Source organism: Bubalus bubalis, chromosome 1, assembly GCF_019923935.1.
Source record: "Bubalus bubalis isolate 160015118507 breed Murrah chromosome 1, NDDB_SH_1, whole genome shotgun sequence".
Lineage (NCBI taxonomy): Eukaryota > Metazoa > Chordata > Mammalia > Artiodactyla > Bovidae > Bubalus > Bubalus bubalis.
The window spans coordinates 68,004,912-68,020,231 of record NC_059157.1 but is presented as its reverse complement, the minus strand read 5'-3'; the positions used below and the strand labels follow the sequence as shown (position 1 = coordinate 68,020,231).

The window sequence follows — 15,320 nt, the reverse complement described above, 5'->3', positions numbered from 1 at the left end:
CTGTTAGAGATACTACATGGCGAGCTCTCGGCAGATTCGACGATTGGCAGGAGCATCTCACTCTCCAGTCATTTCCCATTTTTGTGAGACTCTGCTGGGAGTGTCCACTATCAGGGCATTTGGACATGAACAGAGGTTCATCCAGCAAAACAAAGAGGTGGTGAATGAGAACTTGGTCTGTTTCTACAACAACGTGATTTCAAACAGGTAAGTCATATCCACATACCTAATTCAGGACTAGTCCCTTCTTGGATGTTTTGTTTATTGACCTTTAAATAGGGTATTTTTAGTGACATTTCATCAAAAATATTAAACCTTAAATATTTCTAGTATTTAATACACATTTAAGTTAAAGTACATCTATTTATATCCATATGAACAGTCCATGCTACTTATGAAAATATAAGATCCTACATTTTTTGAAAGTTACACAGGATGCTATTAGAATTACTAAAGATATGACTCTATGTTGTATTTATGTATGTGAACATAAATTTTATTTGCATACAATAATTTATAATATTTTGAATTTATAGCTATACATTTCACCCAGTGGTGGGGGGGGAATGTTAAATAGTACTTAGGCACATTTTAACTTTTAGAGATTAATTTTATTGTATAAAATGTGCATGTAATCAGAAAGGTAAGTGATTTTCCAATGAGATTTTAAAATAAATGCATCATTTCAGCTGGTGTTCTTTCCTTTTTCATTTTAATTCTGATTAAGTTTACTCCTTGGAAGGAAAGTTATGACCAACCTGGACAGCATATTAAAAAGCAGAGACATTACTTTGCCAACAAAGGTCCGTCTAGTCAAGGCTATGGTTTTTCCAGTGGTCATGTATGCATGTGAGAGTTGGACTGTAAAGAAAGCTGAGTGCAGAAGACGTGATGCTTTTGAACTGTGGTGTTGGAGAAGACTCTTGAGAGTCCCTTGGACTGCAAGGAAATCCAACCAGTCCATTCTGAAGGAGAGCAGTCCTGGGTGTACATTGGAGGGACTGATGTTGAAGCTGATACTCCAATACTTTGGCCACCTGATGCAAAGAGCTGACTCATTTGGAAAGACTCTGATGCTGGGAAAGATTGAGGGAAGGAGGAGAAGGGGACAACAGAGGATGAGATGGCTGGATGGCATCACCGAGTCAGTGGATATGGGTTTGAGTGGACTCCGGGAGTTGTGGATGGACAGGGAGGCCTGGCGTGCTGCGGTTCATGGGGTTGCAAAGAGTCAGACACGACTGAGAGACTGAACTGAAGTTTTAAAGCAAAGTTCTGCAAAAGTAAAGCATGTTTTTATGCAGATAAATTCTTTATTGTCATTGCAACCATCCTATGTTTGATTGAGTTCTAACTAAGTGAGAAAAAAGTAGAAAGCAGCTATTGATGTTTATGTCTTCATTTCCCAGAGGAGAGTTCATATTGAGTGCACCAAAGCTTTTGCATCTCATTTCAGGAATATTTTCCATTATTTCAGGTGGCTGTCTGTTAGACTTGAATTTCTTGGCAACTTAATGGTGTTCTTCACTGCAGTGCTTACTGTGCTGGCTGGCAATTCTATAGATTCAGCAATAGTTGGTTTGTCTATATCCTATGCCCTAAATGTAAGTAATAATGATTGTGTGGTATATGACATGTTTATAATCCAATTAATTAAGCTCTCTTCTTTTCCTGTCTGAATAAGATATGGTAGTAACTAAGTAATGAGAGACAAATCTGGATTACCCTGGAGGAGCATTTCTTTTTCTCTTTTGCTACTAGCAAAATAGCTGGCTCAGCAGTTCTAAGGTAGTTCACAGAAAGCAAGCCGATCCCCAAGGCTCAGTGCTAGAGGACCAGGATCCTAGTTTTGCATCATCACCCAGACATTTCATCCTCTCCTATCCTTACAGATTATAAAGTGTAATAAGGGTGGGGGCTTCCCAGGTGGTGCTGGTGTAAAGAAACCGCCTGCCAACACAGGGTGATGTTAGAGATACAGGTTCAATCCATGGGTCAGGAAGATCCCCTGGTGGCATGGCAACCCACTCCAGTGTTCCTGCCTGGAGAATCTCATGGAGAGAGGAGCCTGGAGGGCTACAGTTTATAGGGTCACAAAGAGTCGGACAAGACTGAAGCAGCTTAGCATGCATGCACACAACAAGGGTAGGGCCTTTCTCTACCATGTCCTGTCCATCTGTTATGTTGGGGCAAACGTAACTGTGGTCTCAGACCATGAATTTTAAACCTTTGTAACTAGGCTCTAACACATCTTTATTAATCAAAATAGGAAACTTTACAATCAATGCATTTTTGCCAGTGAGAAATAAGTTTGTTTATTCCTGCTGGATAAAACTCCATGCTTCAGGATTGATGAACTCTTGGAGTGCATTTGCTGCTCCTGCTGGTTGTGGAAGCATTTTCCCAGCAAAAAGTTTTGGAGATGCTTGAAGAAGTGGTAGTCATAGGTGAGAGATCAGGTGAATAAAGTAGATGAGGCATACATGTATGCTTCCCAGGTGTGGCCCTAGTAGCGAAGCACCTGCCTGCCAATGCAGGAGACATAAGAGACATGGGTTCGATCCATGGATCAGGAAGATCCCCTGCTGAGGGCATGACAATCCACTCCAGTATTCTTGCCTGGAGAATCCCATGGATAAAGGAACCTGGGGGGCTACGTTCCATACAGTTGCAAAGAGCTGGACATGACTGAAGAAACTTGGCATGCACACATGCATATATATATATAGTATATGGAGTGCCTGGGCAGAACTCTGTAATCAAACTATTTGTTCTGCAGTGAAACATGTGAATGTGTAGCATGAGTGAATTAAATCAACACTTTAAAGGGGCCCACATTAGTTCAAGTCAGGTTGGCCATCAAATCTTTTAACAACAAACTCAAGAAAAATTTGAATTGTGAGGGCTTTTTGACTTTCAGAACTACATTTGAGGTTATAACCGTGGAGAACTTGTATTTTGAGGAAAGGTGAGTGTGAAGAACATAAAATTTGGGGGGGAAAAAGGAGACAGTTGTAGTCAGAAAATTAGAAGAATCCTTCTTCTAGTGGAAAATGGTAAAGTGTAGCAAAGGTAACATCATGCACAAATTTTTCCCCACTTAGGATGTACATTTCTTAAGGCCTATCCCATCAGTCTTGGTATTCATCTTTCCTTACACCAAGTATGGGCACCTTTAATATATAGTGAACAGTCTATCTTCTGCCAAATAACCATTATTTATGGCATTAATGAATTTAACAAACCTAAAACAGCACATATGTGTGTCTATAGATAAAAATGCTTACTTTGAATTAAGTTGTTAAATAATTCAAAGGGATAAAAAAAACTAAAACTCTGGGGTAAAAAAAGCTTTGTAAAGTATTATTAACGTTGTGTAAAAGACTGATACTTATTCATTAAGCTCTTGGTTTTTCACTCCCAGATTACTCAAACCCTGAATTTTTGGGTAAGGAAAGCATGTGAAATTGAAGCCAATGCAGTTTCCATTGAAAGAGTTTGTGAATATGAAACTATGGATAAAGAGGTAAGCACTCATGAATAACCAATAAGCAGATACAGAATTTAAGATATTGCAGTACACCTTGAATGGACATTCTGAAAATCAATTCTGAACAAAATCTGTATTTGTTATAAAAATGAAACTTGATCATCTGTTTTTAAGAGGCACAATGATGTATCCCCTACCAATGTAGAGTAAAATATGCAACCTCTGATTACAACTTTGTAAAGATTTTACATTGAGAAGTATCTTAATATAGTCAGCTCTTAATTATTTACAGTCTGATTGTATAATTTAAAAATGAAGTACGCCTTTATTGTTTATACCTTCTGTTCCATTTACTCATCATTAGCATCTCTGTGGATGAGAAGGAGGAGGAGAATAAATCAGTCTGCTTTTTTCCCTTTAATTAAGTATAATTTGAGGGACAGAAGAATTAGACTATTGACAGAGTATAATGGTTGCATTATCTGCATATTTTGTTAATTTCAGTTACTTCTGTCTCCCAGTTCCATGAATTAACAGGGCAGATGATAAAGGTTATATGTTGAATTTCTATATCTTCTTCAATCTGACTATAAGGATATCTAAATCTTCATGAAAAATTCCTCTTTTGCTCATAACTCAAGAAGGTGTATTCCTCCTCCAAATAAAAACCTACAGATTTCCAGTTGTATTTTTGGTAGCATCTCCTCATGTCTTTTCTCAGACCTTGTTCCATTAACCATCTTCTCTAAGTCCTAACTTCAGCACCCTAACCCCTTGGCTCCTTTCAGCCTACAAATATGCTAAAATATTTTCTGCATACTCCAACTTCTACCTAAATGTTGATTCTTCCTCCAGATTCTTCTGAGTCTTACCTTCATTTTTCCCAAAACTTTCTTGAAAGATTAGTCTACCTTCACAATAACAGTCATAATTATCAATACTTAGTTTGTTCAGCCTATTGCTATGTAAGGACTATATAAAAATTTTATCATTCTCAGGACTTCCCTAGTAGTCCAGTGGTTAAGATTCCACACTTCCAATTCAGGGAATGTGGTTTTGATCCTTGGTCTGGAAACCAAGATCCCATATGCCACATGCCAAGGACAAAAGAAAGGAAATATAAGTTGTTTTCTGTATTTTCTAAACCTTTTGCTATTGATATATATTTTTATTTTGGAAAAAAAAAAAGACAATAAAATGTGTGTGTGCACACACATTTTTAAAAATTACCTTTATATAATTTGATGCCTTATAAGGTGAGAGATACCATTACAAAAACTCTTGATGTAGAAAAAAGTAAATACGTCCAAATAACCATGTTTACTCCTCAATAGCCCCATTTCTCTGCTCCTCTTTACAGCAAAATTCTTGGGAATAGTTCCTGTACTTGCTCTGTCTAACTCCTTTTCTCATTCTTTTTTGGAACCTCCTCACACAGGCTCTAACTCCCACCACTGCACCGCGCCTGCCCCGGTCAGCATCACCAGTGGCAGCCTCCCAGTCGTCACTTTACCTAGCCTATCATTTGCTGCTGTGATCACTTCCCTTCATGAAAACACTTCCGCTCACTGGCCGGGCACCACACTCTTCTTTGTATTCCAGCTTCTGTTCTTCCTCCAGTGTCTCAGGTCCTCAGCATATGCACCTAGCTTCTTTTACCTGGAAAGCCCTTCCTCTGATATCCAAATGGCTTGTTTCCCAATCAGGTCCATCAAGACTTTCTTAACCACCCTACTTAAAATTACACCAACCCTGCCTATTTCCTGACCTTCAAAACTTTATCATCAACTAACATTCTGCATGGGCCTCCCTGGTGGCCAGTGGTAAAGAATCCACCTGCCACTGCAGGAAACACGGGTTTGATCCCTGGGTCAGAAAGATCCCCTGAAGGAGGAAACAGCAACCCACTCCAGTATTCTCGCCGGGATAATCCCATGGACAGAGGAGCCTGGTGACCTATGGTCCATGAGGTCACAAAAAAGTCCAATACAACTTAGCAACTGAGCAACAACAGCAACGATATTCTGCATAGGCTGTATGATTCTTTCTGTCTCTCCTCACCAGCAAGTACTCTCCTGAAGGGAGAGTTTATGTTTATTATTTATTATGTTTTTCTCACTGCTAAATCTCCAACAACTAAAGCATTGACTGGTGTGGTAAACACTCAGTATGTGGGAAATAAATGACAAACTGTCCCCTGTCAATTAAAATTCTAGGTTGCTTTCATATCCTTTATAAAGTTATAGAAGACTTTTCTTGATAACTTAATAGAAGATGGGAAGCCCTTTTATATGTGAAAATTGATTTATAAAATCTTCTTATATAGATGAGAAGTTTTATGTTGGTATTATTTAAAACTATTTTCAGAAAAATCATAATATTTACAAATGTTGTCTTTCCTTATTTTTGTTTCATCATTTCTGTTTTTATGCCTGAGGATTATTATTTTTTTTGGAGGGAAGTTATTTTTATTGTAATTGCAGTTTAAAAAGTATTTATTTGTTTTAAGGCACCCTGGATAACGTCTAAGAGGCCTCCATCACAATGGCCCAACAAAGGGATAGTGGAGTTTGTTGATTATCGAGCTCGATACCGAGATGATCTTGGTTTAGCATTACAAGATATCACTTTCCAGACTCATGAGGAAGAGAAGGTACCATAAATATTTCATAAGTTTCACTTTACCTTTTATCTGAATATATTTATTCTCAAGGCCAAAATATACTGTGGTATTGAGTATAAGATTGTCATTTGTTCAAATTTCATTTAAAAATAGTAAAGACGTTGTTGGTATGTAAAGAATAAATTTTTCCTCTACAAATAAAAATATATATTTTAAATTGTTCATAATCTATTATGAAGCATGATTGTACTATTTTTACCTATATTGAGGTATAATTAACAAATGAAAATTGTATATATTTAGAGTGTACAGTATACATAGAGTATATAGCTTGATATGAATAAATTGTGAAATTATTATCATAATTTTAAGCACTTAAGATCTCTTAGCAAATTTCTGTGTTATTAACTATAGTCACCATGCTATGTCTTAGATATCTAGAATTTATGTGTCTTATAACTGAAAGTTTATATCCCATTTTCCCACTCAACCCCTGGTAAGCACTATCTACTTTCTGGTACTGTGAGTTTGACACTTTGCGATTACACATGTAAGTGAGATCATAAAATGTTTTCCTCTGTCTGCCTTCTTTTGCTCAGCATAATGTCCTACAGGTTCACCCATGTTACCACAAATGGTAGGATTTTCTACATTTTTTTATGGCAGAATTATATATGTGTATGTATGTATATGTATATGTATGTATATATATATATATATATATACACTTTCTTTATCCATTCATCCATAGCACATATTTAGGTTGTTTTGATATCTTCTTGGCTACTGTAATATTGCAATGAACTTGGGAGTGCATATTTCTCTTCATCATACAAATTTCATTTCCTTTGGCTACACATCCAGTATTATTAGTATATTTTATTTTTACTTCCTCTAGTAAGTGAAGTGCAACAATAAGACAGTAAGATAATAGTTACTGTCCAGTAATACACAGGTGAGAATATTTGTATAGTCAGTGACATTATGTTTTCCAAGACTATCAGTGAAATGGAAAATCCTTGAGATGTAATTTAGTTAATAAAAACAATATACAAATCTTTTGACAGTGTATCATTTTTGTGTTTTAAAAAAGCAAACAGATAGACATATTACGAATAGCAAAAAGAATGGTTACAAAATATAAACAGTGATTCTCTCCAGGTGTTGGGATTTTAGATGATTTTCACTTCTATATTTTTTCAAAATGTTTTATGAAAATATATTATTTCCCTGATCAGATTGATATTTTACAAATAAATAAAGATTAAAAAAAAATTTAATGAACAGCACTTTCCCCTTTCCTGAGACTTGTTTCAGATAACCCCAAATTCTCCTTTTCTAACCCTCTAAACCAGGTCCACTGAGGCAGCCTCAAGGACAAATTAATTTTTGGAAATAATTGTAGAATTTTAATTATTCTATTTCATTCAGTGTATTCCTGGGTTTTCGGATATAGTATGTCAGATTTAAGATTTAAGATCTTTAATTAGGGCAAACCAACCACCAAATGTTCTCTCCATGCAGTGTTTCCCTTAACACCAAGACACGAACCAACACCCAGAAGAGGTTGCTTTAGATCTCGTGGCCAAAGGAACACTGCAATCACTGAATGCTTATGACAAGCTGATTACTTTTGTCCAAAAGTCCAAAATCCCCAGACATGATCTGTGACCACCCTTAGTAATTTTGATGCAATAGTTGTTTTGCAGGCGTTCCCTTAGATTTTCTAGCCTATCTCAGCAAAGGGTTCCCATCTCCTTTATTTGCTTGTTTGTTTTGGAGGAAGAATGGTAGAGAAGCCTCCTTCAGAAAGTCTCATGGAATCAAGCCCTTTATCAGTCTCTCTTTAAACCTCACATTTAATGGCTAGTTCAGGGATGGTTCAGGGATGATCTGCTCTGCCTGGGGCAGTTCTTGCTGGGTGATAACTAAACTATTCAAAACCAGAGGAAACACACAAATTAGCCCAAGCCTTTCTGGTGAGTAAAGTGAAAGCGTTAGTTGCTCAGTTGGGTCCGACTCTTGGCAACTCAGGACCGTAGTCCACCAGGCTCCTCTGTCCATGAAATCCTCCAGCCAATAATACTGAAAAGAGTTGCCATTTCCTTCTCCAGGGGATCTTCCCTATCCAGGGATCAAACCCAGGTCTTCCGCACTGCAGGCAGGTTCTGCACCTCTGAGCCACCAGAGTAAACGGCATCTAGATAAAGATGGATCCTTGAAAGTCACGTTAAGTCTTCCACGATAGTCAAGTTTACTCTAGTTGGCAGTTAGATTCCACTTACCAGACACATAATGTATTTTTTGTCAGTACAAAGGTCTCCTTCCCTTACACAAAGTAAGGTGTAAATTGTTTATGATACATTCATTATAGATTGGAATTGTGGGACGAACTGGAGCAGGCAAATCAACACTATCAAACTGCCTCTTTCGAATTGTAGAAAGATCAGGAGGTAAAATTATAATTGATGGAATTGACATATCTACTATTGGGCTTCATGACCTTCGTGGCAAACTCAATATTATTCCACAGGTAAAGACTGTTTTACTGCTAGTCTTTCTTAACTCCCTCTGGTAAACTTCTTTTTTGTTGTTTTTTTAAGAATATATTCCTTTCAAGCCTATACATTTGGATTTGAGAGCCAAATTATTTTAAATATATTGTGAAAAATAACTATGCAATTAAATCCTATTAAATACTCTACCCTGATGCATTCTTTCTAAGTGCATTTATCTGTTTGAAAAACTAGTATGTTGCTTTGCAAGTTTCCTTCATAATAGTAAATACAAATAAAATTAAAATGAAGAAATCATACTGAAACACACTGGTATTTTTTAGAAGAAAAAAGCAATTAGTGAGGCTTTTGCTTAGTTGGTACTTTGTTGAATTTTGACTTTTTTGACTTTTTGACTTGAGGTTTAGAAGTATTTTTTAAAAAATGAAAGGAACCATAATTCAGTTAGATTTTTTTTTCCAACTCCTTTGATTTTTCCATCTGTGGCATCAGAGGAACTTGATCATTAACAAGTATGCAAATCGGCTCAATAATATGCTTCTACAGTCAAATGTGACTCATTCAGTTGTGTTTGAAAGATTTGAGCTGAGAATTTATGAAGTATGTTTATGTTTGCTTCTAAAAATGCTATCATCTCTTTGTCATATTGTTTAAACATATACTGGCATTCATGAATTTACTTTGGAACAAATTTAAGTAAATTTTGGCAGGGAAAAAAATTGGTGGAGAAGAGAAACTGTCATTCCTTTCTTATAAATCAAAACAGGTGTAGTAAAATGCAGTTTCACTAGATGTGTAAATGTATTGGAAAAAGCATGGACTTGTCTTTGAATTCTGCTTAAGCACTTACTTTCTGTGTGTCCTTGGACAGGAGCTTTTGAAACCTCTAGTTTGCTATCTAACAAGGGTGTTTGCTTCCTTATTTCTGGTTGGTGGACTAATTGATAATATTATATACATACTATAGATACATTTATTCTATTCTTCTCTATATTATATATTACGTTGTTGTTTAGTTGCTAGCTTATGTCTGACTCTTTTGCAACCCCCTGGGTTGTGGCCGACAAGGCTCCTCTGTCCATGGAATTCTCCAGGTAAGAATACTGGAGTGGATTGCCATTTCCTTCTCCAGTGGATCTTCCCAACCCAGGGATCAAATCCCCATCTCTTGCATTGGCAGCTGGATTCTTTTACCACTGAGCCACCTGGGAAGCCCATATTATATTATATCCCTGACTAAATGGTGACTACTATCATCATTATTATTGTGGTTGGAAAGCTGTCGTCAACATTATGAACTAGAGAAAGAAGAATCAGGAAGTTTATAATGACTTAATCAAACACAGCTTATTCTGACCTTTTGGTTTCAATATAAAATATATTTGGTAACTATTTAGCTTTTCATCATTTTGCTTTTTCTTTATTTAATGTATGCATGCCTCATGTGACAATAAGATTACCAGTGATTGTTCTATTCTCTAGGATCCTGTTTTATTTTCTGGAACCCTTCAAATGAACCTGGATCCCCTAGACAAGTATCCTGATCATGAGCTATGGGAGGTGCTGGAACTATGTCACTTGAAAGAGTTTGTGCAGTCCCTTCCCAAGAAGCTACTGCATGAGATTTCAGAGGGTGGTGAAAACCTCAGGTAAGCTTAAAAGAACAGAGCTTGCCTGAATTACTCATTCCAGGCTTTTTAGAAACAAGTTGGCCCCTGAGGGAAATCACTCCTGAGCCACCATGGATTTTGTTGTTCAAAGGACATCATTTGCTGATTCCTTCTAGAGAAGAGAGACAAGGAATAAACAAAATGGTAGCCACCAGCTGGAAAACTGCTGGTGAAGGACAATGAAGGGGAAAGAAAGCAACAATGCAGTGTGGAAAGTCATTAGTTAACTGACTCCTCTTTAGTAAAGACTCCTACCCTAATAGCTTTCTTCCGGAAAAAAATGTTTGAGAAAACTCTGGGAGATAGGAAGCACAGGGAAGCCTAGCATGTAACAGTCCGTGGGGTTGCAAAGAATCAGACACGACTGAAAGACTGAACAACAACAACAAAGTACTGCTTTATCTTCATCACTATTGTCTTAGGACAGTCCCTTTATGTGATCAGAAACCTGCTGCTGCTGCTGCTAAGTCACTTCAGTCGTATCCAACTCTGTGCGATTCCATAGACGGCAGCCCACCAGGCTCCTCTGTCCCTGGGATTCTCCAGGCAAGAATACTGGAGTGGGTTGCCATTTCTTTCTCCAGTGCATGAAAATGAAAAGTGAAAGTGAAGTCGCTCAGTCGTGTCCTATTCTTGGCGACCCCACGGACTGTAGGTAGGCTCCTCAGTCCATGGCATTTTCCAGGCAAGCGTACTGGAGTGAGTTACCATTTCCTTCTTCAACCAGAAACCTAAAGAAAAGCAATTAGACCCTCTCTGCACCTAAGAGACACAGCCTGCGTGACTCAGCTTGTTCTTTGCTTACTCCCCGCTCTCCCTCTCTCTGTTTCTGTCACCTTGGCCTCCTTGGCTTCTTATAGTTCCTTGAATATGCCAGGCCACTTCCTGCCTGCCTCAGGAATTTTACATCTGCCCATCACCTTGCCAGGAGCAAGTTCCCATTGGAAATCTCAAGGATTCACTTTCCATTTTCCTCAGGTCTTGAATTTAAAGGCGTCGTCTCTGAGGATTTCTTTGGCATGCTCCTCAAAAATGTCCACCCCATGCCCACATTTTACATCCTGCCTTTCTGTATACTCAAATTCTTCTTATGCCTTTTGCTCATTTATCTTGTTTATTTTTTGTCTCCTCACGAAAACCCACAGACTTTTGTCTGTTTAATTCATTGTTCTATTTGCAGAACTTGGACCAGAGTCTGGCATAATCACTCAGGGGATACTTCTTAAAGAATGAATGAATGTGGCTTAGGAAGAGAATAACAATGTCGTCAGAATTTTAGAATAGGAAGTGTGTGACCATAAAATCCATTGTTGAGACCATTTTACTATTTTTTATAACAGTGTTGGACAACGACAGCTAGTCTGTCTTGCTCGTGCTTTGCTGAGAAAAACAAAAATTCTCATCTTGGATGAAGCAACAGCCTCCATCGATTTTGAGACTGATAACTTGGTGCAGACCACAGTCAGGAAGGAGTTTTCTGATTGCACCATCCTGACAATTGCTCACAGACTGCATTCTATCATTGATTCAGACAGGTATGCTTTATTTGTTTTCAGAAATAAAACAATTTCTATAGAGAGAGCGATTGCACGTCTGAAACACAGTAATTACTTGCCACTAATAATGGATTTTATCTGTGCTGAGAGATACAAAGTGTCCCCTAATAGTATGGAAGATACTTTCCAAAATAATTAGAGGAAAGCGTTAATGCTAAGAGAATATTAGAAAACTTGATTTATTTCCTGAGTCAAATTGTACTTTTATTTCGTACTGGCAGAACTTACCTAGTAATTTAAACTTTACAGTTGCAAGAACAAGAAAGATGAACTGAAATACTGATTATAGTTTACCTGACTGGATTCTTTTCACATTGCAGGGTACTTGTTCTAGACTCTGGAAGAATTACAGAATTTGAAACACCACAGAATTTGATACACAAGAGAGGACTTTTCTTTGACATGCTAACAGAAGCTGGAATAACACGAGACTTGGGGGCGAAAAATAAATAGTTATATATGGATTATACCAAATAAAAAAATAGTATTTGAAAAAAATAAAGACTGGAGAGAAATGTCGAAAAGTAGGCCTATGTTGGCACAAATAGAGATAAGCACCATAGTTCTAACCATTCTGAGCTGTGCCCAACCTTCTTTCTTCCAGTCATGCCCTCCTGAATATCTGCCTTTTATTGATTCCCCAAAGTGCAAAATGCCACTTATCCTTTAAGTCTCAGACTTTGTTCAGGAGTTATCTTCTGCTCAAAGTATCTCTTGGTTTCTCTCCTTGGTCCCCTGTCTTATCTAGATGCCCTTTTGATATGTTCTGACTAGCCTTATTGGCATACCTTTATCATGGCAGGGACCAAAATCTGTTTAAATTCTTTTTAGTGTGCCTCCCCTTAAAGCTACTTGAAGGCAAGTGCCTAGTTTTATCATCTTTGTATGTTAGGTTGCTAGCATAGTGCTTTCAGATTGTTGATACTCAACAAAAATTTGTAGAATAAATCATTAGGCGTTTTAGAGTAATACTGTATAGGCACCTATATACATATGAACAAAGTTTTGAGTTACTGTACAGTATATAAATTTTTGGAGGAATCACAGAAAAAACTTTGAGTTATTCAGCTGCTTTTTTGAAAGAGAAAGCCTATGTTAACTGAATTTTATGATGTGCTTTATTTAAAAATAATATTTTATAATATTTTTACTATTTGAGTAAACAGCCAGTATTTTCTATGGAATGTCATTTTTGACTTGAAAAGCTCAGTGAGTTATATATCAGATGGTATACATTCACAAGTAATTATTAATTTGTGGTACTAATTATATTTTGAATGGCTTTTTCATTTGGTAGTTTTAAGCAACATTATTTCTCTGAATTGCCCTTCAAATTTGAAGTTTCCAAACTTCAATTATATTTTCCTTTCAAGATTATTTTAATAGAATGTTTTAACCTGTTCAGACCCATCAGTCATTTCTTTTATCCTCTTTTTCTCCTTAACAACTTTGCATAACCTTGCTTCATCCCCTAAAGGTATTTATGAAAAGTTAACTTAAATTGTAAAACCCTACATTATCTAAAGTTTCCTTGCTTAAAACATTAGCTACTGAAAGTATTGTCCTGTCTTTATAATTCCTGTAGTACTTACCACTATGTTTTGTGTTCAGTAGGCATTGAATAAATATTTGTTGAAATCTCTTAAGAAAGGAGTTGTATATTTCATTAACATCAGTTAAAGTTTGTGTCTTAGCTTCTTTACATCTGTAATAAGTCAGTCAGAGACACTACATAATTTAACAGTCTAATGGTATGTCAACAGTCACCTGGATATATTGTGGGATCTTCACACCATGGAATTCTACACAGCTATGAGAATGAATGAACAACCACTACAGACAATAACACCAATGAATCTCACATGCATAACGTGGAGTGACAGAAGTAAAGCACAAAGAATACTCTTACATGATCCTATGATTCCATTGATACAAAAGTTTGTTTTTTAAAAAAGGAAAAGCCAATTATACTCCTAGAAGTTGGGATACTGGTTACTCTTGGTTGCTGGTGTTGTTAAATCACTCAGTCGTGTCTGTTCTTTGCAACCTCATGAACTGCAGCACACCAGGCTTCCCTGTCCTTCACTGTCTCCCAGAGTTTGCTCAAATTCATGTCCATTGAGTCAAGGATGCCATCCAACCATCTCATCTTCTGTTGCCCCCTTCTCCTCCAGCCCTCAATCATTCCCAGAATCAGAGTCTTTTCCAATGATGGGTAATGATTGAAAGGGTAAATAAGGTGGGCTTCTAGAAAATGGTTATGTACTGTTTCTTGATCTGTGTCTGAGTATTGGTTCAGGTTGTGAAAATCATCAGGCCATATACTTAGGGTTTGTACAATGTAGATAGATAGATTTATATATTTATCTCATGTATGGGCTTTCCAAGTGGTGCTAGTGGTAAAGAATCTACCTGCCAATCCAGGAGACATCAGAGATGCAGCTTCAATCCCTGTCTTGGGAAGATCCTCTGGAAAGCATGACAACTCACTCCAATATTCTTGCCTGGAGAATCTCATGGACAGAAGAGCCTTTTGGGCTGCAGTCTATAGGATCGCAGAGTTGGAAGTGACTGACGTGACATTAGTATGTACACATGCATACGGCACCCCACTCCAGTGCTCTTGCCTGGAAAATCCCATGGACGGAGGAGCCTGGTGGGCTGCAGTCCATGGGGTCGCTTAGAGTCAGACACGACTGAGCGACTTCACTTTCACATATTGGAGAAGGAAATGGCAATCTACTCCAGTGTTCTTGCCTGGAGAATCCCAGGGACGGGGAGCCTGGTGGTCTGCTGTCTATGGGGTTGCACAGAGTCGGACACGACTGAAGTGACTTAGCAGCATACATGTATAATATAGTTTATATATTTATATATAATATAAATATATTTATATAATATTTATATATTATTATTGATGCCATATATATTTATATTTATATAATACAGTTAAAGAATAAAAAAGTAAAAGTTTAAATGACTAAGCCATTCACTTCAGTTCAGTTCAGTCGCTCAGTCGTGTCCGACTCTTCATGACCCCATGAATTGCAGCACTCCAGGCCTCCCTGTGCATCACCAATTCCCAGAGTTCACTCAGACTCACATCCAGCGAGTCAGTGATGCCATCCAGCCATCTCATCCTCTGTTGTCCCCTTCTCCTCCTGCCCCAATCCCTCCCAGCATCAGAGTCTTTTCCCATGAGTCAACTCTTCACATGAGGTGGCCAAAGTACTGGAGTTTCAGCTTTAGCATCATTCCTTCCAAAGAAATCCCAGAGCTGATCTCCTTCAGAATGGACTGGTTGGATCTCCTTGCAGTCCAAGGGACTCTCAAGAGTCTTCTCCAACACCACAGTTCAAAAGCATCAATTCTTTGGTGCTCAGCTTTCTTCACAGTCCAACTCTCACATCCATACATGACCACAGGAAAAACCATAGCCTTGACTAGACGAACCTTTGTTGGCAA

The 15,320-nt window shown here is 37.6% G+C and overlaps 1 protein-coding gene across 3 annotated transcripts in view; it reads left to right on the top strand.

The window, feature by feature from the left end:
- Positions 1-13,508, top strand: part of LOC102392421 (multidrug resistance-associated protein 1) — a 98,875-nt gene extending 85,367 nt beyond the window's left edge. For all 3 annotated transcript variants that reach the window (XM_025282361.3, XM_025282350.3, XM_025282357.3), the window contains 8 exons: positions 8-207; positions 1,478-1,604; positions 3,425-3,526; positions 6,000-6,143; positions 8,488-8,646; positions 10,112-10,278; positions 11,640-11,834; positions 12,176-13,508. In XM_025282361.3, the coding sequence (XP_025138146.2) occupies positions 8-207; positions 1,478-1,604; positions 3,425-3,526; positions 6,000-6,143; positions 8,488-8,646; positions 10,112-10,278; positions 11,640-11,834; positions 12,176-12,308 (1,227 nt within the window). In that variant the 3' untranslated portion in view covers positions 12,309-13,508. The remainder of the gene's footprint in view (positions 1-7; positions 208-1,477; positions 1,605-3,424; positions 3,527-5,999; positions 6,144-8,487; positions 8,647-10,111; positions 10,279-11,639; positions 11,835-12,175) is intronic.
- The last annotated feature ends 1,812 nt before the right edge of the window (positions 13,509-15,320 follow it).